The sequence below is a fragment of the Mastomys coucha genome, unplaced genomic scaffold, assembly GCF_008632895.1.
Source record: "Mastomys coucha isolate ucsf_1 unplaced genomic scaffold, UCSF_Mcou_1 pScaffold24, whole genome shotgun sequence".
Taxonomy (NCBI): Eukaryota; Metazoa; Chordata; class Mammalia; order Rodentia; family Muridae; genus Mastomys; species Mastomys coucha.
The window spans coordinates 1,264,235-1,291,337 of NW_022196907.1; the positions used below are offsets into that span (position 1 = coordinate 1,264,235).

Genomic DNA, 27,103 nt, shown 5'->3' on the forward strand with positions numbered 1-27,103 from the left:
TAAAGTTGTGTAAAAGTGAATTTTCTCTCACAGCAAGTTTTTCACAAAATCCAACTGACTTCCTGGAAGAATATATAGGGTCTGCCTCTGGGGCTATCATCTTGTTCAAACTTGAGTCTAATCTCTGCCAGGTGCTATAATAGGTCACTGGTGTCCAGTGTCAGCTCAGACCCTTGCCAGTTCAGGGCATACTCTCTAATTGGTAAAAATTCAACTATCTGGGGTTTTCTGCCCTCTAGCTAGATCAGAATACGTTTTTAAAGCTCCTTCACTTAGGTATACACTTCCCCTAGCTCAGCCCAGCAACACTAGCCTGGGCCTGACTGTTTAAATACTCGAGTCTGTTAGGCATCCACATCAATCCTGATACATTATAATTCTTTTTTTTATTTCATTTGAACTAATCATCTGAACATTCTATTCTCTCTTACTTTTCAAATTATAGATTTCTTTCATACTTTTTTGGATGAACATCAGACAAGTAAAATGCAGAGGTCTAGATTCAGAAAAGGTGCCAGGAGACTATTAATGACTGTTTCTGTTTCATTAGCAGATATGGGACTGTTTAGATCGTTGATCTGATCTTGATTTAACGTTGGTACCTGGTATCTGTCTAGAAAATTGTCCATTTCATCCAGGTTTTCCAGTTTTGTTGAGTATTGGCTTTTGTAGTAGGATCTCATGATTGTTTGGATTTCCTCAGTGTCTGCTGTTATATCTCCGTTTTCATTTCTGATCTTGTTAATTAGGATATTGTCTCTGTGCACTCTAGCTAGTCTGGCTATGGGTTTATCTATTTCGTTGATTTTCTCAAAGAATGAGCTCCTGGTTTGGTTGATTCTATTTGGTTGATTTCAGCGGTGAGTTTGATTATTTCCTGCTTTTGACTCCTCCGGGGTGAATTTGCTTCTTCTTGTTCTAGAGCTTTCAGATGTGCTCTCAAATTGTTGGTGTATGCTCTCTCAAGTTTCTTTTTGGAGGCACTTAAAGCTACCAGTTTTCCTCTTAGGATTGCTTTCATTGTATCCCATAAGTTTGGGTATGTTGTGGCTTCATTTTCATTAAACTCAAGAAAGTCTTTAATTTCTTTCTTTATTTCTTTCTTGACCAAGTTATCATTGAGTATAAGCTTCCAGGTGTTTGTGGGCATTCTATTGTTTATGTTGTTATTGAGGAGCAGCCTTAGTCCATGGTGATCTGATAGGTTATGAGGAGTTATTTCAATCTTCTTGTATCTGTTGAGGCCTGACCAATTATATGGTCAATTTTGGAGAAGGTACCATGAGGTGCTGAGAAGAAGGTATATCCTTTTGTTTTAAGATAAAAAGTTCTATAGATATCTGCTAAATCCATCTGTTGTATAACTTCTGTTAGTCTCACTGTGTCTTTGTTTAGTTTCTGTTTCCATGATCTGTCCATTACAGAGAGTGTGGTGTTGAAATCTTCCACTATTATTGTGTGCAGTGCAATGTGTGAAGTTAGCTTTAGTAAAATTTCTTTTATGAATGTAGTTGCCCTTGCATTTGGGGTTTAGAGGTTCAGAATTGAGAGTTCATCTTGGTAAATCATACCTTTGATGAGTATGAAGTGTCCCTCCTTATCTTTTTTTCATCATTTTACAGTGAAAGTCAATTTTATTTTATATTAGAATGACTAATCTAGCTTTTTTCTTGGGACCATTGGCTTGGAAAATTGTTTTCCATCCTTTTGTTCTGAGGTAGTATCTGTTTTTGTCACTGAGGTAGGTTACCTGTATGCAACAAAATGTTGCATACTCAATCTGATAGTCTATGTCTTTTTATTGGGGAATTGAGTCCACTGATATTAATAGATATTAAGGAAAAGTAATTGTTGCTTCCTGTTATTTTTTGTTATAGTTGGAATTATGTTTATATGGCTACCTTCTTTTAGTTTTGTTGGAAGATTAATGTCTTGCTTTTTCTAGGATGTAGTTTCCATCCTTGTGTTGGAGTTTCCCATTTATTATCCTTTGAAGAGCTGGATTTGTGAAAGTATATTGTGTGAATTTGGTTTTGTAATGGAATACTTTGGTTTCTCCATCTATGATATTTGAGAGTTTTGCTGAATATAGTAGCTTGGGCTGGCATTTGTGTTCTCTTAAGGTCTGTATGACATCAACCCAGGATCTTCTGGCTTTCATAGTCTATTGTGAGAAATCTGGTATAATTCTGATAGGTCTGCCTTTATATGTTACTTGACCTTTTTCCCTCACTACTTTTAATATTCTTTCTTTGTTTTGTGCATTTTGTGTTTTGACTATTATGTGGCTGGAGGAATTTCTTTTCTGGTCCAGTCTATTTGGAGTTCTATAGGCTTCTTGTATGTTCATGGGCATCTCTTTCTTTAGGTTAGGGAAGTTTTCTTCTATAATCTTGTTGAAGATATTTACTGGCCCTTTGTGTTGGAGGTCTTCACTCTCTTCTATACCTATTATCTTAAGGTTTGGTCTTCTCATTGTGTCCTGGATTTCCTGGATGTTTTGGGTTAGGAAATTTTTGCATTTTGTGTTTTCTTTGACTATTGTGTCAATGTTTTCTATGGTATCTTCTGCACCTGAGAGTCTCTCTTCTATCTCTATCTCTTGTATTCTGTTGGTGATGCTTGCATCTATGGTTCCTGACTTCTTTCCTAAGATTTCTATTTCCAGAGTTGTTTCTCTTTGTGATTTCTTAATTGTTTCTACTTCCATTTTTAGGTTCTGGATGTTTTTGTTCAATTCTTTCACCTGTTTGTTTTTGCTTTCCTATAATTCCTTAAGGGATTTTTGTGTTTCCTCTTTAAGAGCTTGTATCTCTTTACCTGTGTTCTCTTGTATTTCTTTAAGGGAGTTATTCATGTCTTTCTTAAATTCCTCTATCACCATTGTGAGATATGATTTTAGATCCAAATCTTGCTTTTCTGGGGTTTTGGGATACCCAGGACTTTCTGTGGTCGGAGTACTAGGTTCTGATGAAGCCAAGTAGTCTTGGTTTCTGATGGTAAGATACTTGAGTTTGCCTTTCACCATCTGTTGATCTCTGGTGTTAGATGTTCTTGCAGTTTCTGACTAGAGCTTGTTCCTCCTGTAGGTTGTAAGCCTTTGTCAGCACTTCTGGGAGATCAGCTCTCCTCTGGTAAAACCCAGGTGCAGATGGCTATGGATCAGTTGTCCCTCCTGAGTCCTAAGATCAGAACACACCCTTGAGACCCTTTCCACTTGTGGGAAAGGTGCAGAGAGTTGTGGATCTGTTGCCCTTCCTGGGTGTGGTCTGAGGTAGTAGAATCCTGACCCAGCTGCTGTGCCACTTGTGAGGCCTGTGCCTCCTGGCTGGCTGGTCCTGCCTTAGAAAGTCACTGGAGAGAAAATGGTGGAGCTCACTGGAGTCCCCATAGTGAATATTCTGGGGAAGTTGCTTCTGATTTACAACTAAAAATCTAACAGAATTTATTCATCTAAATTATTAAGCAAGTTTTACTTCATTATTTTAAAAGAATTGTTCTTTGGATTCTAATAACTGCTCTATAGACACAGCAAAATTATTTGAGCCTAACTTTATCCTGGATTTCACAATGTTTTCAAGACACAATGAGTTACATTATGGCAAATACACTCATTTTCTTCCTAGACTCTTGTTACTATAAACCATGGTTGTAGCTACTACTAGACAAATACTTTTTGTTCTAATCACATCAATTAGCACCAGATAGCACTAATCTGACTAATATATTAAAGGTTTGATTTTTGTTCTTTTAATTTTCCATGAAACCAACAAACTTATTGCAGTATAATACCTTTTTTTGGTGTTTTTTTCGAGACAGGGTTTCTCTGTATCCCTGGCTGTCCTGGAACTCACTCTGTAGACCAGGCTGGCCTCGAACACAGAAATCCGCCTGCCTCTGCCTCCCAAGTGCTGGGATTAAAGGCGTGCGCCACCACCGCCCGGCCAGCAGTATAATACCTTAACATTCCAGTTGACTCAGCCAAAAAGTAAACTTAATGAAGAAAAATTACCCTTCTTAGCATAGCTTCATGTCTTTTGAATTCTTCTTCCTTTGTGTATGTTCTAAGTGATCATACCCTGATAGGCAAAAGTGTTCTACCAGAAAGCAAAAGCATCTTGTTCTGCAGGTGCAGTGCGGGACATTGCTGATAGGATTCTCTAGAGGGTCTCTTTTCTTCAGAAATGTGATTCATTCTTGTGTAACACTTATTGCTACTTCAGTATGTGGAAAACCAATTGTTTCTACTTTTCAGCCAGAACAACAAACTAAAATGTATAGGTTTCAAAGCAGTTTGCTAGGTGAGATTCTAGACAAGAAAGCCTTTGAGGTAACTGCAAGCTTGCTACAGGGCCTCAGGTATTATTGGGTGCTGTTATATTAAACACACATTGAAGATATCTCCTTTCCAGTCTTCGAGTGAGGTCCTTTCAGATTTCCACTGAACAGTTATTTTTGGTGTCCCACCTAGTGCCTGGGGATGTACTGGTTAGTGATGTGCTCTGCTTTGATGGATAGAATTTTAATAGGCAAGCACTCAAGTGATACCATTAGAACTTTCCTTTTCTGTTTGCCAGTCTTCACAGCTTACTCCTTGGCCAGTGGTCTATTTCACTATTTTATTGTGTCCTGTAGAATTCATCTCCATTTCCTGAGCTCTTCCAGAAAGGCACCTGGCTCTGTCAGTTCTTCCATGTGGGAAACTGGTGATAGGATTTCCTAGCTATCATTTTTTGCAGTCTTTCATCTGTCTTGGACAATCCTTTCTTTTCCTTGAGTATGAAAAAATTCAGTTCCTTTCCTTCTGTTTCCCATGCATAGGAAAATTTTAATGCACTTTATAGCACAGAAAATTTTGTGAGCCTAGCCTTTAATAGCTGAGCCATCTCTCCAGCCCAGCACAGAAAATTTTATTTTTCTTCTATAAAGCATTCCTGACTTGTAGCATAGTTAGTCATCTTGTCTTCTGAGTTCTGGCCCTGTTTCATATTTCTTTTCTGAAGCTATTAAATGCCCCAATAACGATTTTTACAATTTTGGGCCCCTGGCCTGAGTGTAACCCAGGAGCAGAGACCATTTGTCTTCATTTGTCTAGTACATAGAGTTTAAATAAGTAGAAGAGATGCTTACTGCAGAGTTGTCCTGTCTACTGAATCAGATCGTTCACATCCAAAGCCAACATCTCTATTAAACATCTGCCACAGAGACACTTCTTCCTCAGAGGTGTGGCTCGCTTTCCTTTTTTCTATTGTGCTTCTTTTAGTCTTTTCTGGTTTTCCTTTCTCCTTTTTGCTTTGGTGTTAAAAACTGATCCCTACTTAGTCACTGAAATGATCCAATATGAAACAGTGTCAGGCTCTACAATATTGGATTTCTTTAATCTTTTTTTTTAAATGGTAGTGTTTCAAGGGGGAGATGAGGTAGAAAAGGTAGAGTTTTATATGGTATAATTTCTAATAACTAAAAGTTGTAAAATTGTTTAATTAACAATATTATAAATTTGACTTTCTGTCTATGATTCTTCCTAGGAGTTGAGTGCTACCTTGGGTGGTGCTAGGTATGACTAGCAATATGGTGACTAAAATAAATTAATTGCTCCAACATCATATTTCTTTTCCTCTGTACAAATGTCCACATTTATGTTAAAGGTACTTCCCTCTGTCTGGTTGATCTTGCCTCAGGGTACGATGACTGTCCTTTGGGAACATAATAACCTTTCAGGATATCAATAATGGATTTTTGTCTTTTTTTTCCCCTCAAATTAGGTGGCAAAGAGAATGAGAAGGTCATCCATGTACAGCTTCTGAGATCCACATGCTGTTCAGTAGGACACTCATTTTTAGTCTCACTTTGTGAAACCAGCAACACGGTAGAAGGAGGAGTTAATTATAACAGAGGGATGTGACTAAGAGGGTGTCCGAGATGTCTGTGGACCAGCTGTTGAGTCATTTTTCTTTATTCTTTTGTTAAGTATGTATTTGTATTTCACAGTCTAAGGTCAATATTTATAGTCTCTGGATAAATACTTAGTTTCTTGAAGGCATACCTTTCATGAAGAAGAATTAATATAGTTTCAATTCTCTGGTGCCTTTGATATCATACCTATTCATAAGAACTGACTTTTGTAGTGAAATCCAGGTGTATATTTGTTAACTCCTATAAATCATGTTTCTACACATGATTTATTTTTGTGAATTTTAGCAAATGATTTTGGTGTAAATATTAAGTTAACTAGAAGGCTGATGAGATAGTTTTGTTGGTGATGTGCTTTCTGAGCAAGCCTGAGGAAGGGAGGTACTTAGACCCCTAACACCAGCATAAGAGCCAGGTGCAGCAGTGTGCATCTCTGCAACTCCAGTGCTGGGTGTCAGGGCCACAGACACAGTGGACTTTATGGAGCCTGTTGGCCTGCCAGGTTGAGTGTGACTCAGGTAGACACTTAATGCCAATCTCTGGCTTGTACATGCAGCAATCAGTGTACCTAGGCATGCACGCGCACACATACACACACACACACACCATTCCCCCACCCACCTATAAAACAGACAAAAAACCCGCACAAAACCTAATGTAGACCAGTTAGATGGCTCAGCAGGTGAAGGCACTTGCTGCTAAGTATGACAACCTAAGTCCAATGCCCAGGATCCAAATGGTAGAAAGACAAAACTTATCCAAAAGTTGTCTTCTGATTATATGTGCCACATGTATACATGCATATTTGCATGTGTGTCTACACATATAGATGTGGGGACACACACAAACACACCAATATAAAAATTCTTTAAGTATATAAAAGTAACCAAGCAGAATATAAAATGCATCTATAGTACTTGGCACTTCAGGCCCAGTACACAGACACAAAGGCAGACAGACAAACAGACACATACATGAGAAAAAGAGACAGGGGAAATGGGGGGATGGGGAGAGAGTGAGGGGAGAGAGAGAGAGAGAGAGAGAGAGAGAGAGAGAGAGAGAGAGAGAGATCATTCAACAAGCATTTGAAGGATTAATAAGTACCCAGGAATGGATGTCTGCCTGAGGTTTTTACTGTGTGCTTTGTTTGAAGTTATACCCTATGTGTAAATTTATGTAGTGCTTCACCACCCAACACATGAGCTGAAATATTTCTTATTAAATTTTATTTAAAGGAAGCAGGGTTTTTTGTTTTTGTTTTTAAATCATCTCAGTTCAGTTTACTGTATGTAAAATGAGGAGGAGGAGGAAAAATTAGATCTTAAGGAGGTAATTAAGCTATGCATTTTTAAAGCAAAACCACATGCACAACAACAACAAGAAATAGCTTGGCCATTTCTTAACTATCTCTAAGAGAGTTAAAACACATCTGTGCTTTAAAATGTTGCAATCTGGTCTGTCTGATCCCAAGTGTCAGTGTTGGGAGTCCTGATCACAGGGTTTCATGAACTGTAGGAATGCAAACTTCTAACTGCAGGGTCACTGGCTTTTTCATATTGCTGAGGGAATACTGGGAAGTGTGGACAACTCAGGACTATTTTGATGAGACTTATTTGTAAAAATTTTAAACAAATTTAAAGTTTTTATTTATGAGTTTTTTTGCGTGTGTGTGTGTGTGTGTGTGTGTGTGTGTGTGTGTGTGTGTGTATGTGTGTGTGTTTGTGTGTGTACTGTGTCTGGGCCTGGCTCCCCACTGAGGCCAGAAAAGACGTCAGATCCCTGGACCTGGAGAGTTGTGAGCCACCATGTAGGTTCTGGGAACTGAACTCAGGTCCTCTGCAAGAGCAGCCAGTGCTCTTATCAGATGAGCTGTCTCCCTAGTCCCACCTGAGCCAGTTTTTATTGTTTAAATTTTGGTTGAGATCAAATTTCATGGTTTTGGTTTATTTGTTTCGACTACTAGGTTAAACAAGGACATGGAGTGGAGTCCGGCAGATCAGTGTTTCACTGATATACGTATTGTGTTCAGGGTTTTAAAATAAAAAACATATGAACATAGCATGAAAGGCTCTTGGCATAAACACCTATTTTAATATGGAAACAGTTTTTCAATTCTAACTTTCTGTCTTTTGCAAGGAGACATTGTGTTCTCAACTCTGAGCATCTCTTCAGACTCCTGTAGTTTCAAGGTTATCTTTGTTTGATTTATTTATGTTTTTCTGTTTTTTTGTTTTTGTTTTTGTTTTTGTTATGGTTCAACTTGTTTTTTAAATTTAGAAGAGCAGACACTGCATTTTATTTGGTTGGAGCTGGCTCCGGGCAAGTATCAATAAACTCAATTTAGAGTTTTGTTATATTCCTAGTGCCTTGAGTGGCATAGTCAGTGTTATATAAACACATCATTTTCTTGTTGACTCATTTAGAATGGGAATTGATGATAGCTAAAAACTATTTTCTTTTTACTTATTTGTTCTTGTCTAAAAGACAAAACTACAGCAAACTTAAAACTCTTTGATTTCCTCTTAAAATTCTAGAATGAGTTCATTGTGGAGAAAGAGTAGATTCAAAGTGCTCTGTAAGTTCATCATGGTCAGACAGCATATATGACTGGAGCCAGAAGTGAAGGGCCAAGCAGCTTACCTGAGCACAGTTTGTGCTTTACTCCTGTGGATGACTCCTGTGTATGACTGGCTAAGCTTAACTGCTGGGTAGACTATGTCTCAGAGATGTATGTCAAACTAGATTTCAAGGACTCAAGCTCAGAGGCATCCTCAAGTTGAGGCTTTCTTTACCGTTTTCCTGTTTTGAAAAGTTTCAAGGAGTCTGTAGCTAACTTCTGTTTTAAATAGCAAATACATTTATAAGAATGAATCAGCTTCACGGCACAAAATAATTTGGGAAACAACTACAAAAGAGAAAATGCATACATACATTTTAAAATGACAATGTATGACCTATTTATATTAGGCTTCTGTAAACTGATACAAATTAAAATGTGAAAGAAGCAATTATAGATAGCAAGCAAGGTGTGCTGGTTCCTCTAGAAATTTCAGAACACACTTTGAATTTTCGTTATGTGAATCTCCTGAGAGAGGGGTACCTTTTTCTACTTTAAAAATTTTTTTTTATCCAAACAAACTTTATTGATTTTGTAAGCATACATCATTGATATATTCCGTGTTACATATGGTATTCAGAACTTTTACATGGTGTACTGATTAGCTCAGGATACGTAAGTCATTCCTAATCATGATCATTCTTATTTGTTTGTGAAGAAGACACTCAAAATCATCTCAATGTTGTGGGGCATATGGGCTGAAAGAGGAGAATAGAAGAATTCAAGTGATATGAGGAGAATTGAAAAAAGGTGGAAATGGAGAGGGAAGAAGGGAGGGAAGTCAGTCAAATAGGGGAGGAAGGGAAGAAGGATAAATTATACTTAGATTTGAAAAAGTCTTAAATTTAACTTGTTATTTGTTTATATTTGTATATGTACACACATACATGAACACAAGCATGCAAATGCACACATATCTGTTATCTATTTTTCTATCTATCATCTATTGTATATATGAAGCTATACCATTTGGAAAAAATATTTTTATTATGAACCATAAACCATCTAATAAAAACCCTAGTAGCAGCCATGAGTTCAAGAGAATCCCAAACAATTTAGGTTATTGTCATCTCCTAGTTATTTCGAGACATACAACACAATATAATCAACTCTAGTCACCCTTCTGTGTGATGGAAAGCTACTTTACTCCTCCGGTCGGGAGTGATTTTTGTACCCATTATCAAATCTGCCCTAATCTCTTGCTTTTACTTTTCCTATTCAACTCCTGGTGACTATTCTTTAAATAATGCTTTAGTGGTCTATGAAATGTTTTCTGTTCTTTGTTTAATTAATAAATATGGATTTTTATTGAAATGTGAGCATACTCTCTTGGAAGCATTTGGATTAGTTCTTCTGAAAGAATAGAATCTAGAATGAAATTCAGGGCTGGAGATGTAGCTCATTGACAGAGAGCCTGCCAAACACATCCATGGAGAGTGTAGGTTCAACCTGCAGCACCACAATCAAACACAGAATCAAACAAACAAATGTTATAAGTTACTCTCTTTGGAGCTATGGAATAAAGATAAGAAAATGGTCCCATTCAGACACAGTTTGCAGGAGGAAGGAAGCATTATTATACATCCAAGAAGGCATTATCTCCTTACAGTACAGTGTTTTTTTTTATACTTTATGAAATATCTACTTGAGTTAAAGGATTGCTATTTACAATCTTATGTAGACAGCCCTAGTAGTAAAGAAATTAGGTAGAGTTTACCAAAAAAGAATAGGTATTGTAGACACTCAAGATTTTAAATTCTTTAAAATGTTAACAGAAAACCTCAGGGGAAGGAGGAAGAGAATAATAATAAGAAGAAGGTGAAGGAAGAGAAGGAGGAGGAGAAAGAGAAAGAAAATGAGGAGGAGAAGGAAAAAGAAGAGCAGGAAGATCATCCCTTTACAGTCATTTAAGGCTTAAAGTTTACCCACAGTACCCTGGTGTGCTAAGTTTATTCTCAGAAACCAAGTAAGCCTCTCAAAGTGTTCTTTGAGGACCAACTTATCTCCAAACTCTGGGTCTTTTAGAGCACAGGAGCTAAGTGAATGTTCTCTGTGACATTCAGGCTCTGACAGGAATTTGGCCATCTTGGTCATTTGGCTGCTCCCCAGGGGACTCATCCTGAGTGATTTACAAACTATTTAGGTTAAACAATAGCAAAGTCTCACTACTGGGGCAGTGAGTATGGAAGGGATAGAGTGGAACTGGAGGTGGAGTCATTGCTCTGCATGTGAAACAAGGAGTTGCCTTGGGATTCCACCAAGGCTCCTAAGGAAGTTCCTTTACCTGGACTGCTACCTGGAGTGATTTGTGTAGACTTAGTATTCATAGTTCACCAAAGTAGCATAGATTCTGTTTTTAGTGATGTATTATTATTACCTTTTATAACAGGATAATAAGAGGTAGATACTTTGATAATTGCTCTTATAGTAAAAATCTGTTTCATATCTTAAAAATGCAAAATTAATTTTATGATAAACTTTTACAAATTCTAATATATACAGTGATAGTCAATCCGGAGCTTGTAGCAGTTATAGTAAAATCTCAGATATATTTTGGATATTAAGATGAGTGTTTTAAATGAACTCCAAACTGATAGGTTTTCTATTCCAAGTCCAATTGCGTAAATCTGCAGTGAAATTATACCTGATTAATTAACTCTGAATTACGCTTATCCACTATATTGTGGATAAGTATGAACAAACCTCCTAAGAACCACCAGATGGCACCCAGGCACTGTGATTTTGGTGGAAGACAGTCTAAAGACTTTATCATTGTGTTCAGGTCACAGAAGCAAATGCAATCTATAACTACATAGTGTTTTCCTACCATTTAACACAATGGAAGAGCCCAGTTTTATCTTTTCCTACCCTCTTCAAATCTAATCAACAGTTATTTATTGAAATCTTTATTCAAACAGTCTCCCTTCTAAAGGAAAGTTGAAAAATCATCTTTATGGATGACAAGTAGCATTTATTTAAAACATCTGGTAGAAACATAAAACATCACAGAATGTTCTACCTAATCATCATTTATTTCATTGCTTTGCTTGGTTTGCTAGTTTATGTCAATAATTTTCATGAAATTAATTCTTGAAGATATAACAAGGCTCTTTCTTTAACATTTTCTAATTCTCTAATACTTTCATGGCATAATCTTTGAGATTCATATCAATAAAGGCTCAGGACTCCTGGTGACTAAGCAAATGCTCTTCCACTGCTTATTCTTTACTGGATGGAAAAGCTGTATTCCTATCTTTAACTGCACCTAAGGACTAAATGACCTTTGATAGTAAAGAGCTGTCATTTTTTTTCTGGAGATAAATCATGGAAAATTCCTAATTCTAATATCCTGAACTGGAAGTCAATATGGAGACAGTTCTGGAATAGGTCAACATTTTTATCCAACACACACCTTAGTAATAAGATAAAGCCCAGAACTTACTTGTTCTAAAATGTTTTGAAGCCTTTCTATCTCACAATCTATTACAAATTTCTTCTCTTGTCTTCTGTCAAGCTCTTCTAGCAGTTGCCTGTAGCTGACATCATTAAAATTTTCCACACATATCGCACTGACATGCCATCCATTCTGTCCTGCTTTTTCCATTATAGCTTGAAGTATTGAATACCCTATTAGAGAGAAAAAAAAGTCAATAAAAATATGATTTTAACATATGTAGAGACATTCCTTTAGACTTTTGTAGAGACTGGATCCATATCAATATTTCTCATATTTAAAACACAGATCATTTTGAATTTTGAAAATGTGAGTCACTATTTACGAACCCCCCTCCCTTTTTTATTCAGGCAACAGATTCTTTTAGGATATTGGTTGGATGACATTGTCACAGTATACCTTCTGTAAAATGTCAAAAATCCCTCTACTGGAAAATATTCCTTTGCTCTAGATATATTTTAGATGAGAGTAAACAAAACCAGAGGTCGATATCAATTTCATGATTCCTTTTGTGATTTTACACTTTAGAAAGAATTTGTTGGTTCCGACCCTAGGACTCGGATGAGGTTGCCACTTTCTTTTCTTTTTTTCTTTTTTTTTCTTTTTTTGTGGATTTGAATCCAATTTATTTCATCTTCTTCATTCATTTTCCCACTCAGTCAGTCAATCAGGACCAGCCGGGAGGCACACGCTGCAGAAGCAGCAGAGCAGCTGGGACAGGGTCCTTTCTACCTCCATTTACAGCCAGGAGGTGAGCCTGTTCCACAGCCCTCTGTCAATATTTCCTGCCAGGGGTGAGTAGGTCTCCAAAGAGTGCTCTGATCCCAACTTTCAGGCAAGATCGCTATTTTATTTCCAGTGATTTTCTAAGGCTAGGGCAGCGAGGAGGCACAGGCTGCAGAAGCTGCAGAGCAACTGGGACAGGTCCCTTCATTCATCCATCTGCACCCAGGAGGGACAGCGGATCCATAACCCTTTGCACACTGGTCTTAACAGGGGAGAGCTGCTCTCCCAGGAGTGCTGACACAGGCTTACAGACCCACAGAAGGAAAAAACTCCAGCCAGAGATAGCAAGAATATCTAACACCAGAGAATAACAGATGATGAAAGGAAAACTCAAGAATCTTACCAACAGAAACCAAAACTACTTGGCATCATCAGAACCCAGTACTCCCACCACAGCAAGTCCTGGATACACTAACAACACCGGAAAAGCAAGATTTGGATCTAAAATCATATCCATGGTGGTGATAGAGGAATTTAAGAAGGACATAAATAAATCCCTTAAAGAAATACAGAGTACAAGTAAAAAGGTACAAGCCCTTAAAGAGGAAACACAAAAATCACTTAAAGAATTACAGGAAAGCACAATCAAACTGGTGAAGGAATGGAACAAATACATCTAGGATCTAAAAATGGAAGTAGAAACAAGTAAGAATTCACAAAGAGAGACAACTCTGGAGATAGAAAGCCTAGGAAAGAGATCAAGAGTCATAGATGCAAGCATCACCAACAGAATACAAGAGATAGAAGAGAGAATCTCAGGTACAGAAGATAACATAGAAAACATTGACACAACAGTCAAAGAAAATGCAAAATGCAAAAAGATCCTAACCCAAAACATCCAGGAAATCCAGGACACAATGAGAAGACCAAACCTATGGATAATAGGTATAGAAGAGAGCAAAGATTCACAATTTGAAGGACCAGTAAATATCTTCAACAAAATTAAAGAAGAAAACTTCCCTAACCTAAAGAAGTGATGCACATGAACTTATAAGAAGCCTACAGAACTCCAAATAGATTTATGTATCTGGAGGATATTATCCTGAGTGAAGTAACCCAATCACAAAAGAACACAGATGGTATGCATTCACTGATAAGTGGATATTAGCACAGAAGCTCAGTATGTCCAAAATACGATCCACAAACCACAAGAAACTCAAGAAGGAAGACCAAATCATGGATACTTTGATCCTTCTTAGAAGGGGGAACAAAATACCCATGGAAGGAGTTGCTGAGACAATCCAGAGACTGCCACACCTGGGAATCCTTTCCGTGTTCATATTGTTGTTTGTCCTAAGGGGCTGCAGACTCTTCAGCTCCATGGGTCCTTTATCCAGCTCCTTCAGTGGGGACCCTGTGCTCAGTCCAATCAATGGCTGTGAGCCTCTACTTCTGTATTAGTAGGGCATAGGCAAAGCCTATGGCTCATGGCTCCAGCTGCATATGTAGCAGAGGATAGCCTAGTTGGTCATCAATGGGAGGGGAGGGCCTTGGTCCTGTGAAGGTTCTATGCCCCAGTGTAGGGGAATGCCAGGGCCAGGAAGCAGGAGAGGGTGGGGTGGTGAGTAGGGGAAGAGGGGAGGGAGCAGTTTTTTTTTGTTGTTGTTGTTTTGTTTTTTGTTTTTTGGTTTGTTTGTTTTTTGTTTTTTTTCAAGACAGGTTTTTCTCTGCACAGCTCTGGTTGTCCTGGAACTCACTCTGGAGACCAGGCTGGCTTTGAACTCAGAAATCTGCCCTACTCTGCTTCCCAAGTGCTGGGATTAAAGGCGTGAGCCACCACTGTCCAGCTTGGGAACAGTTTTTTTTTGGGGGGGGGAGGGGGGAAGGGAAACCGAGAAATGAGATATCATTTGAAATGTAAATAAAGAAAATATCTAATAAAAAATAAAAACTGAATTTATTCTCAAAAAAATAAAAAAAGAAAGAAAGAATTTGTTTTGAAGAAAGGTTTCAATTTTTTGATTGAATAGTGTATGTATTGGCTGGTTTTGTGTGTCAACTTGACACAAGCTGGAGTTATCACAGAGAAGGGATCTTCAGTTGGGGAAGTGCCTCCATGAGATCTAACTGTAGGGCATTTTCTCAGTTAGTGATCAAGGGGGTAGGGCCCCTTGTGGGTAGTGCCATCCCTGGGCTGGAAGTCTTGGGTTCTATAAGAGAGTAGGCTGAGCAAGCCAGGAGAAGCAAGCCAGCAAGGAACATCTCTCCATGGCCTCTGTGTCAGCTCCTGCTTTCTGACCTGCTTGAGGTCCAGTCCTGACTTCCTCTGGTGATCAACAGAAAGATGGAAGTAAGCTGAATAAACCCTTTCCTCCCCAATTTGCTTCTTGGTCATGTTTGTACAGGAATAGAAACCCTGACTAAGACAGTGTATGAACAACATTTTTGGTTTAACTATGGAAAAAGGATGCACACACACACACACACACACACACACACACACACACACACACACACATAATCCCATGAAAACAAAAGAAAGCAAAACAAAAAAACTAACAAAAGAAAACAAAACATTCAGTACTATGGTATTAATTAAGGATGTATTGTCAGAGCTTCATTTGGTGATTTAGGCAGATTTATACAGTGATAGCATTCTTTATTATGTTTTACTGGTCCTGGCAGATGAAGTGTGTAGGCTTGGTATGAGGTGAATTATCAATTCTTAGAGGAGATAGACATTCAAATGCATGTGACCAAACTTTTCAAAGCAATAAAAAATAAAAAATAAAAAATAAAAAATAAAAATAAATGAAAAATGCATGTTTCACATGCCTGTATTAGTACCAGTTGAGAGGCAGACACAGTAGTTCAAGGTAAGCTTCAGCCGCATAGGGAGGGAGTTTATGGCCAGTCTGGACTACACAAGATCTTGCCACAAAAACTCCACACAAAATGATTTCTGGGCAGGTTGATAGAGTGACTCAACAAGTAAAGGCAGTTGCCACCAAAGTTGGGTGTGCTGAATTCAGTTCCCAGTTTAAATGGTGGAAGAATAGAATGTAGTACTCCAAATTGTCCTGTGATATTCACAGGCATGCTGGGACATATACACACATGAAACAAGTAAATAAGGAAATAATTCAATGTAAAGTGCAAGTACAGTAGTCCTGACAAATCATAAGATTTTGGCAGATGAAGTGCTGGTTAGTTAGGTGAATACAGAACTTTTAGGGGAAAGGTTGTGTTCTCTGCCCGTTCTTTGCCAAATCTCCCCACAAGTGGAAGGAGACTTCAGCTTCATATTATTTTCATGCCTGCTTCCTGAGACCTCAATTTTTAGTTATAGCTTGAAAGATAAAGAGGAAAAGATTCTCTGAATGTATAAAACATCCCTTAGATAAAAATTGGTTAGGACCAGATCCACTCATTTTTTTTTTAACTTTATAGCTTGGCATAAACAAAATAGTCTCCTGAGGAGTGTTTAACAGCAGTGTGATGGTATCCTGTAGTTGCTGTCCCTGGTTTCTCCCTCACTAGGTATTGATTGCAGTTAAGCTAGTTGGCAGGATTCAAAGGGAAAATTTAAAGTGAACACACTAGGCTTATAAGATAAGAGAGCACTTATTTGGAGTTTCAGATTTAGGGAGTTTCACTTTGAGGTTATGTTTTCTCTGTCTCAGAGCTCGAAACATTATGATGTGTAGAGAATGTCAACAGATGGAACTGACGATGAGCTCATATCTGAAATATAAATTGCTTGATTTCCTGCCAAATGAATACAGTCAGACTTCAGTTCTATTTAAATGAAAAAAAAATCCCCAAAGAAGAAAGAGGGCATGCTAATTACAATATGCTTATCCTGGTTATGTATTGTCCATACATATCCAGTCTTTTCTTTGTAGTCCATACCTGTAATTATCTTTTCATATCTCACTTGACATTGCCATTCTCCCAACCTGAAACCTAGGGCTTTCTTATTTTCTGTTCAATGAATGTGGAAGTTTTTCCATTTCTTTCCTTTCTTCCTCCATTTTTGTGATTATGTGTCTGTTTGGGTGACTTATGTGCATATGCATGTGGTAGGCCCCAAAGGCTAAAAGAGGGTATCAGATTTCTACTTTGTCACTTAGTTCTTAGTAGCCAGAAGTGGGTGATGGTAAGAAAAAGCTCAAGATCACCAAGTGCTCCTAACCTCTCAGCCTTTTCCCTGCCTTTCTGCCTTCCTGACCCTACTTCTTATCTCCCTTCCTTCCTTCCTTCCTTCCTTCCTTCCTTCCTTCCTTCCTTCCTTCCTTCCTTCCTTCCTTCCTCCTTTCCCTCCCTCCTTCCTTCCTTCCTCCCTTCCTCCCTTCCCTCCCTCTTTCCCTTCTTTCTTCCTTCTTTCTTTTTTCTTTACTTGTTTCTTCTTTCTGTGTCTGGTTGTGTGTGTGTGTGTGTGTGTATACTCATTTTTCACCTTTGCATGAGACTGTGGAGGCCAGAATTTATCAAATATCTTTTAAAATCACCCTTAATCTAATGTTTTGAGCCAAGATCTCTCTCTGAATCTTCAGTTTGCCATTTCTGCTAGACTGGCTGGGTAGGGCACATCACTCTTGGCACTTGGGTCACAGATAGCATGTCACAGTGTTGCCATGCCTGGCTTTTATGTGGTGGCCTAACTTCTTCTGTCCCTGGACTTGTGTTCTGCTGGTGACTGAGGCAAGATTCCTTTTATTTATTCATTAGTATCTATAAATATGTTATTTGACTTGAAATGAAGACTTCAAGGAATGACAGTTGACATCTATTTTTCTCTTCTTATTTGTGACCATATAAAGGTAATTCCAAGATTCTTGTTTGGTTGATTGAATGCTGCAAAATGATAAACATGGACCACACACTGGATCATCTCCCTTTTTCCTCACATTGGCCTGCAGCTTGACTCAATTCTTTGCTTGCTACTGCCTTATTTGTTTAAGTACTATGTGGCTGTCAGGTCTCATGTCAAGACAAAGTGTCCATGTTGCTATTTTCCTGATGACATGGCTTTTACGGGACATAGAGAAACATATATTTTGATGAAATTTATATATTTCTCCACTTAGACAATACTGCAAGATACAGACTAACAAAACAAAATTGAACTTCGAGGGCAGCATTTCACTGTCAGATTGTTCATATTTAGAAATTATGAAACTTAGAATTAGAATATTAGAAACTTACAATTAGGTAAGTGACCTACATGTCAAAATATAGCATTTTGTAAATAAATGCAAAGAAATAAAAATATTCAGCAATTGCAGTAGAGTAATTCAGATATACTTATATTGTTAGATCACAGTAAATAATAATAATGGAAACATAGTTAGTCAAAAATATTGTCAAGCAACATGAAGTATCTACATCATGTTATCTTTTTGTACACTGATTATGTTAAATGAAATGGCAGCCAGGTTAACACCACTGCAACACTTCATAGCAAACCTCCTATATCATTAAAAAAGAAAAAGAAAAAAGAAAGTGACCTATTTGGTGATGAGTAGCACGTCAGTGGTATTTCTTCATCACGCAAATTGGGCTTATTTAATATTTGTTGTGTAAGATTTACTTAGTGTATTTGTCAGTACACAAAGCAGCAGGAGGCTAAACAGGAGAAATTCATGCCCAGGAGGAGATCACTTCAAAATGATAGGAGCTATCTGGATACTGTGGACTGCTTCATCTGCATGAAAACGAGTAAGTGCTGTCTTTTCAGTGGCATAGTTATGATCAGATGCCACAATGCTTGATCTATAAATCAAGTTTCAAAGGATTAGGACATTAAGGAGAAAAGGGGAAGGGGTGAAAATACAGAATTTATCAAGGAAACTGATCAGAATAACAAAGTCAGGGGAGGAGGAAGCAAATGACACATGTTGGATGTGGGATAGAGAAATGTCTAGGTTATAGAAACTGGTGTGTAGGTTTGTGTGTGTCTGTGTGTGTGTGTGTGTGTGTGTGTGCGCGCGCGTGCGTGCGTGAGAGAGAGAGAGAGAGAGAGAGAGAGAGAGAGAGAGAGAGAGAGAGAGAGAGAGAGAGAGAATGAGTCAGAGTGACAGAGAGAGACACAGAGAGAGACAGGCACAAACAGAGACAGAAACAGAGATATATTCAGAGAGAAACAGAGACACAGGGACAGAGACCCAGACAGACATACAGAGAAAGACACAGAAATGGTAGAAGAGAGACAAAGATGTAGTGAAAGATAGAAAAGATATTTGATTCCAACAAGGTGTTGTTGAGCCTGGATGGAAATGATGAAGTGAACTGTCTCTACATAAAGCCACCTGTCCCTACATAGAGCCATCTTTATTGTTTTACAAGCCATTGTGCAGAAATCTGTTCCTCTGGTCTGGCACTAAATAGTGGGTTTTAAGAAAATTGTATGTGTGTTAAAAGTCTGCTTCTTGCTGTAGACTGAGCTGAGTCAAAGACATGAGGATAATTCTGAAATCCTTGCCACATTTAATGTAACCATGCTGGAAGTACAATGTATATTTAGCAACCATTTTGTTTGACTCTTGTTAAAGCACTTCAGTGCTGAAATGACGTTTTAAGGTCAGGTTCCTGACCCGAAGATCTCAGCACATAGAAGAGAAACTGAACATGACAACCTGGGTAAACTTTCTGAAAGCCATTACTGCAGTATTCATTTGTTCTACAGTTTAAGAAGCACATAGTAAAATAAAGGATGGTTTCCTCTCCTATGTATGTTGGAGGGGCATATGTAAGTCTGGGATAGGAGAAGAGGAGTGTCTTTTCTTAGAGGACAAATACCAAGCATACTTTCAAAGGTGAACAAGATGATGCTTTCACGTCTGGCTTGAGGCTCCCCCAAACATCTTGCATTTTCTGACACTAATATTTCTCTATCTTCCCTACACTGCAGTGTTCATTCTCAGATCAAATGCCAACTGACAAAGGAACTTGAGACATTAGATCAGTACAGCACTGCAGCAAGGATAATAAGTTGTTTTCTGCTAGCAATTTCTCCTTTATTTAAAAAGTGGCATTCTAGCCTAGAATAAAGACAGTCAGAATAAGTATTTTTTATTCTATTCCATTCATTTGAAGATATGACTATAACTAAGTGTTAGCTAATAGAATATAGGTGAGCTTTGTAGTATGTTCCTGCTTTATTATCCTGCCATCTTGTAGCTGAGTGTAGATACCACCCCTGGCCACAAGGTTCCAGCTTTAAGTGATGAGATGAGACTATTCTGTCTGTATGGTTTTGTTATTTCATTGAGCATTTAATGAAAATTTGGCTTTTGTATTCTGCCTCTTGTAGTACTTTAAAAATTATCATTATATTTTGCTTTTGAGATTATAATACAATTATATAATATACCCTCTCATATCTCCTTCCAAAACCTCCTATATAACCCTCTTTTTTCTCTTTCAAGTTCATGGTCTCATTTTTACACTGATTGTTGTCACATGCATTAAGAAGCAAAAATCTCTCACAATTAAATTCTCATTTATATTTTATATGGTATAAAGGATTTTATGATATGTAATTCTTATGATATGTCATTCTTACTCTATTTTTAAATTTTTATGGATTTTAATTAAAATATTATTAGATTACTTTCCTCTCTCCTTCCCAGAATTATATTTTATAGGGAACTAAGCTCATTGACTTAGTAACATGTACCATACTCAGTGACCATCTATCATAGATTTTCTATGAGAAGAATAAACCTACTGCCTTCTTTTATACATTAATATGACAGAAGTAGAAACTTCTGTTAGTTGCATGCTATCCTGCATTCAAGTATTCTCAAAATTTTTCAAAAGAATGTAGAAAACCAAAAACTCCTACAGAGAGTTTGACAACTGTTTTTTCCTCCCTCTTTAGTGTCTCTGGAACTGGCCACAGGAAGGATTTTATTTCTGTACTTGAGTTGTTTAGTCTTTTAGTTTATATATTCATTACTGATAGGGTGTTTAGTTGTTGCCATTGATTGTCAATTTGACAGGATGTGAAATCACCATGAACATGAGCCTCTGGGCATGTCTGTGAGTAAGGTCTTAAGTTAGGTTAATTGAAAGGGGAAGATCTACTTTGAATATGGGTGGTGTTTTTCTATGGGTAAAAGTCCAGGGCTGAGAAAAGAGAAGGTAGCTGAACCCCAGCTTTCATCTTACTGCCAGTGGATACAGGAGACCAGTTAGTTGCATCTCCCATCTTCCAGCCTTCGGTCCCCTTCATAGACTAGATTACTTGCACAGAAATTACAATTAAGCCCTCCCTCTTTTTGGAGGTTTTCAGTCTCAGAAAATCCCCAAGTACTCCTTCTTTATATAAGAACTATAAACGAAATTCTTCAGCAATTCTGTGCGTAAGTTCTTCACTATTCTAATATTATTTTATGATACACGCAAATAAATGGTCATACTTGTCCCTTAGCAGTCTCAAACTATTTTTAGTAAAATTCTCCAGCAGAAAGAAATATCTTTCAAAGATGTATTAGAAGGTACCAACCCTTCAGTACCATGTAAATGCCAACACAAAATAGCACTGTTCTTTTTGACTGTTTCCTCCCTACTTTGCCCTAGTTTCTTTCTAGAGAGGGAAAGAGAAAGAAAGCTGGATAAACGAGGAGGTGGAGAGGATCTGAGAGGGGATGAGAAACAGAAAACCATGATTACAATGTATTGTATAAAAAAATCAATTTTTAATTAAAAAAAGACAAAAGAGAAAAAGACCATTTTAGATGGCTAGCAAAAACAATTAAATAAAACTGGATCTTTTGGTAAGTGGTCATATATATATATAAGATAATAATAAGAAGAAAATAAAAAACATACAAACAAAAACAAAAAAACAAACAAAAAAGCCCTAACTCGTTTAACCCATTCGACACCCCATTGTCAGATGACTTTCTGCAGAAATAAGCAGCCTTTGTATATAACACATCTTACAAAGAAGTTTTTCAATCACTGTTTCTAATTATATATTTGAATGATGACCAGATAAAATTTTTCTATCCCACCAGACTGTAGGTTGATGAAATTTTGAGCTATTCTTGTGCTCAGAATCTAACCAAGTAGATCACAGTGATGGAATGCATGAATAAATTAGTGGGCAGTTCGTGGAGAGGGATGACATTGTCAAGAAGCTCAGAAATAAAATGAGGCATACCAGACCACTCCCAGTAGCTTCAAATGTGTCTTGTATTGCTGGAAAAGATTATGTAGATGTAGATGTAGATGTAGATATATGGAGAGAGAGAGAATATTATGTAACCTACGGATATAAGTTTTTAAGCCAGGGAGATAAATTGTAAGGGTCAAACTTGAAGTATAATCCTATTGTTTTAGGGGATTTGGTCTCTTCTCCTTAAGGGTATATTAAGAATATTGTAATTTAAGTTTTGAAATATGTCTGTCAGTGAGACAGAAACAGAAAGCCGCTTCAGACATTTTGCCTTAGTAACACAGATAGCAGGCTGTGGAATCCAGATTTGGAGTCATTCAGAGGAAGGAGAATAGATATTAGTTTAAGGATAGGATAACTCACCTGGAAGTTGATGGTGTATTAAATAATGAAAAGGGGCTTTGCTCACTAACATGATCTGTTGTGGCTACTTTACTTATTGTTTGCACTTCAGGTCTTCGCTGACTTATGTGAAAACCAATCCTTACCATCACCAACTCACACAATGAAATAATTTATGGATTAGAGAAATCCATTTTTCTTTCTTGTTAGATGTATTAGTTATTCTAGAGATAATCTCTGTATATTTTCTATTAGCATACAGGTTCTCTTTTCAGTTTTGTCTCTGACGTTTGTTAAATCTGGCATTATGGTACTTTAGTCAACATTGTTTTACAAACTAAAGTTATCTTATTTTATTAAGTGAAGCATTCTAAAAGATGACTTTCTTAATAATAATGAATGCCCAATGTTTTATATATATGCACATATATGCATCCATGATAATTATTTTCATAAATTAAGATTTTTATATTTTGTATTACACTATATAAAATTCCTGATTCTTTTTCTATTCTTTCTATTTTTATACCACACCACCTTAACCAACAAATCTAATATACATAAAATATAGCCAGTAAAGGAAGTAAAATGCATGCTGGAAACCTGTTACATATATGGACCCATGAAACTACTTACAGCATACATTTGGATGTTAATCCTATTCAAGATGGCAATACTTTGAAGTATCACACCTTGTTCAAGAGGAGCTTAATAGCAGGGAGCATGTTCTGGGCTATAATACATACCTTATGTGATGAAGGGGAAAGTAACGAGTCCACAACAGATCATTCAGAGTGGACAAGTGATAGACAAGTTTGCAGGGGGAACTTGTCTACGCTATGATTCACTAGCATGCCCCAAATAGCTAGAACTCACAAGAGAACTCATGAAATCAGGTTTTGTCTTTATGGCACTAACCAGAAGAACAGTGGACAGTGACTCGGGTTATGTCATTTGAACTTTCCCTTTTCTTACTGTGAGACTGTCCATATTTACTTCTCTGCTTATCTTTCTCTATAACATTTACCATCATTTAACCTGCTCTTATCTTCCTCTCTTACTTGCTTATCATCTCTTTCTTCCACAATATGTAAGTTTATAAAGTCAGACCCTTTCTTCACTCTGCCTAGAAGAGCACCTGACATTTATAAGGCACTCAATAAATACTTTAAAACAAATAAATACTGCAGATATAGGTAGCAATCTATTGGCAACAGTGAAGCCAATCAGATCCTAAAAGAATGTGAAGAACAAATGGAAAAATTCCCCAACATAATGAAAAGGAGATCGTGAGCTGCAGGAGTCCCAACTCTGCCTTAAGTAATCTTTGAATACTGCTCTTCAGTTTCCAGCATCAATATTTACAGCAACTAGATTGTATCATTAATAAAGCCAAAACAACCTGCCAAACAGTCAGAATTAAAGCAACTGCAAATTTTTTTTAAAGTAGCCTGGTTTTACATAATTATAAAACAAATACTTTTCACAAAAACAAACATTGAGTTGAAATGAGTTGACCCTGAAAAGCTTGAATATTGGTGGAGTAGGGTAAGCAAGGATTTACACAGACTTCTTATTCTTCAAGGAGTGATTATTTGATTTTCTCCTATATTGAAATATGAGTTCAACAGATCCCATTAATTAATCATGAAAGCAATTACATACAACAAAAAACAGATGTGTTACATAACATGTTAAGTATCAGATGTTATGTGCACATGGCAAACTGTGTACTATAAATAATATTAATTTGTATTTGGCTTTTACACATAAAGGCTAAACCATTCATTTAGGGTGATTTGAAAGTGATGTTTTACTATGTTACTTTGTCTCCTCTGTGAAGCAGGCTTAACAGTGCTTAATTTTCTTGTGGTGATTCTGGCAAAAGGATTTGCATACAATTATAGGGACAATTTCTGTTCCTAACTGAGACAAACACAGGCTGATGTAAGCATCCACTGTATGATTAGCCTGGCTTTGTACCCCACTGAAGCTCACTTCATCCCAAGAAGTCAGCATAAATGCATGTCAGGGATTGAAGGTGAATGTTATTGATTACTAGGCACTAACATTTTTTCCTGGTGGTGCAAAAATGATAACATAAATACAGCATGGCTTTTTGACCAGCATGTCAGTGATGAATGATGGGCTCCCTATTCCGCTCAGTTACTTTCTATCATGAAGGCTGTGCTGTCTTTTTCAAATCCATAGTTTTCACATTAGTTATTTTAAATCTTTAATGGTCCACTTTTGACTTTTTATGTAATGAACATGATCAATGTAGGATTTAAAAGTAATGGCACTTATGTTTTTCTAAGGACGTTAATAAATTTTGGCTCCCTTCCTTATGAGAGCATGAACTTGAAATATTCTGTCTGTTCAAAAGAAGTACTTTACTTGTTTATAATTACAAGAGGAAACCCACGATTATAGGTTTGGAAGGATATATATATATATAACTCATCTATGAGTGTGCATGTGTGTGTACAAGAAGAAAGAAGAAGATAATACCAATTCTGCTCAAACTCCTCAGAGTTAATAACAATATTTCTCATATTATTTCACAATATAGAAAAAGGAGGAACATTGCCCAGTTCGTTTTATAATGCCATAGTTAACCTGATACCTAAACAACATGAAGACCCAACAAGAAAGAGAACTACAGAACAATTTTTCTTATGAACATAGATGCAAGAATTCTCAATAGCATACTTGCAAACTGAATCAAAGAAAACATCAAAAAGATGATATACCACTACAAGTAGGCTTCATTGCAGAGATGCAGGGATGGGTCAACATATGTAAAATGATAAATGAAATTCACCATATAAACAAACTGAAAGACAAAACTCATAGGATCATCTTATTAAATGCAGAAATGGCCTTGGACAAAAATCTAACACTCCTTAATAATAAAATTCTTGGAGATATTATGGACACAAAGTACATAATCAACATTATAAAGGCAGTTTATAACAAGACATTAACTAAGATCAATTTAAATGGAATGAAACCCCCCAAAATTGCACTAAAATCAAGAACAAGAGAAGATTGCTCACTTTCTGAATCCCTCTTCAATATAGTACTTGAAGTCTTAACTAGAGTGGTGGCTTTCAATCTGCCTAATGCTGCAACCCTTTAATACAATTCATTACGTTGTGGTGACCCCTCAACTATAAAATTATTATTGTTACTACTTCATAACTGCAACTTTGCTACTGTTTTAAATTATAATGTAAATACTTCTGGAGATAGAGGTCTGTCAAAGGATTTGTGACCCATATGTTGAGAACTGCTCAGCTTAAACAATAAAACAATGAAAGGAGATCAAGAAGAAGTCAAAGTATCTTTATTTGCAGACAATACAATAGTATACACAAGTTACCCTAAAAATTCCATCAGGAAGCTTTTACATCTGATTAGTACTTTTAGCAACATAGTTGGATAAAAACTGAACTTTGAAATATAAGTGGCCTTTTTATAACAAAATGACAATTAAATGAGAAAGAAATCAGAGAAACAGCATCTTTTATAATAGCCTTAAAATATACAATATCTTGGGGTGGGGAATTCTAAGTAAGTGAACTTATATGATAAAAACACTAAGACATTGGAAGAAAGAAATTAAATAAGATATCAGAAGATGCAAAGATCTCCTATGTTCACAGATTGGTAGGATTACTATAGTAAAAATTGCCATTCTACCAAAAGCAACTTAAAAATTCAATGGAATCTTCATCAAAACTTCAATTCACAGATCTTGAACAGAAAATTTTCAGCTTCACATGGAAGCACAAACAAACAAATGAAAAACAAAAACAGACACCTCCTCCCTCAAAAAACAGAGCAAACACAAAAACAAAACAAACACACACACAAAAGCTTAGAAGAGCTAAAATAATCCTGAATAATAACAGAACTGTGGGAGATGTCACGATTCCTGATTTCTACTACAGATTAATAAAAGCATCATGGTACTGGTACAAAAACATACATATTAATCAGCAGAATCTAATTGAAGATTCATACAGAAATCTACAGACTTACAGACATCTTATTTTTGATGAAGAAACCAAAAATATACATCGTAAAAAAAGAAAACATCTTCAACACACGGTGTTGGTCAAATTAGATGCCTGTTTCTAGCAGAATGAAAATAGATCCATACTTATCACTTGCACAAATCTTGCTCTGAGTATCTAAACATAAACCAGATTCACAGAACCTGATAGAAAAGAAAGTAGGGAATAGCCTTACACAGTAGGGACTAACCTTGAACTCACAAGACTTTTTGAACAGAGCAGCATTAGTACAGATACTAAGATTAACAATTTATAAATGTAAGCCTGTGAAATTGAGGTGATTTTGCATGGCAAAGATACCATTATTCTGATAAACTGATAGTCTACAGAATGGGAAAAGATATTTACTAAGTTCACATATGATAGACAACAAAGATCCAAAACATGTAAAGAGCTAAAAAGACTAGATATCAAGAAAACAAACAAAACAAGTTAAAAATGGGGTACATAAAAGAACATTCTTAATAAAGAAAACACAAATGGCTGAGAAACACTTAAAGAAATATTCAACATCCTGAAGAAGTAAACAGCTCTTGAGAGTTGGTTAAATCCACATATAGCAGTAGACTGTCAACAGAAAAGGAACTCCAGGGCATCCCTGAAGATTCCTTTTCTCATATGGTCATATAAGGGATTTTTTTTCTTAGTTTTAGTATATATATACATATATATACACACATATATACACACACATATTTATATATGTATATATCTTGTTGGGTGCTGTTGGGCACTGGCCAACACCAGCCACGTAAACTCCGTACATCTGCGCAACGCCAGCC

General features: G+C 36.8%; 1 protein-coding gene across 12 annotated transcripts in view; it reads right to left on the reverse strand.

The window, feature by feature from the left end:
* Gria4 (glutamate ionotropic receptor AMPA type subunit 4) overlaps positions 1-27,103 on the reverse strand; it is a 345,773-nt gene that overhangs the window by 104,682 nt on the left and 213,988 nt on the right. For all 12 annotated transcript variants that reach the window (XR_004112139.1, XM_031346434.1, XM_031346435.1 and 9 more), the window contains exon 5: positions 11,973-12,157. Coding sequence is in view for 11 of the 12 variants with exons in the window: in XM_031346434.1 (XP_031202294.1) it covers positions 11,973-12,157 (185 nt within the window). In the remaining variant the exon portion in view is untranslated. The remainder of the gene's footprint in view (positions 1-11,972; positions 12,158-27,103) is intronic.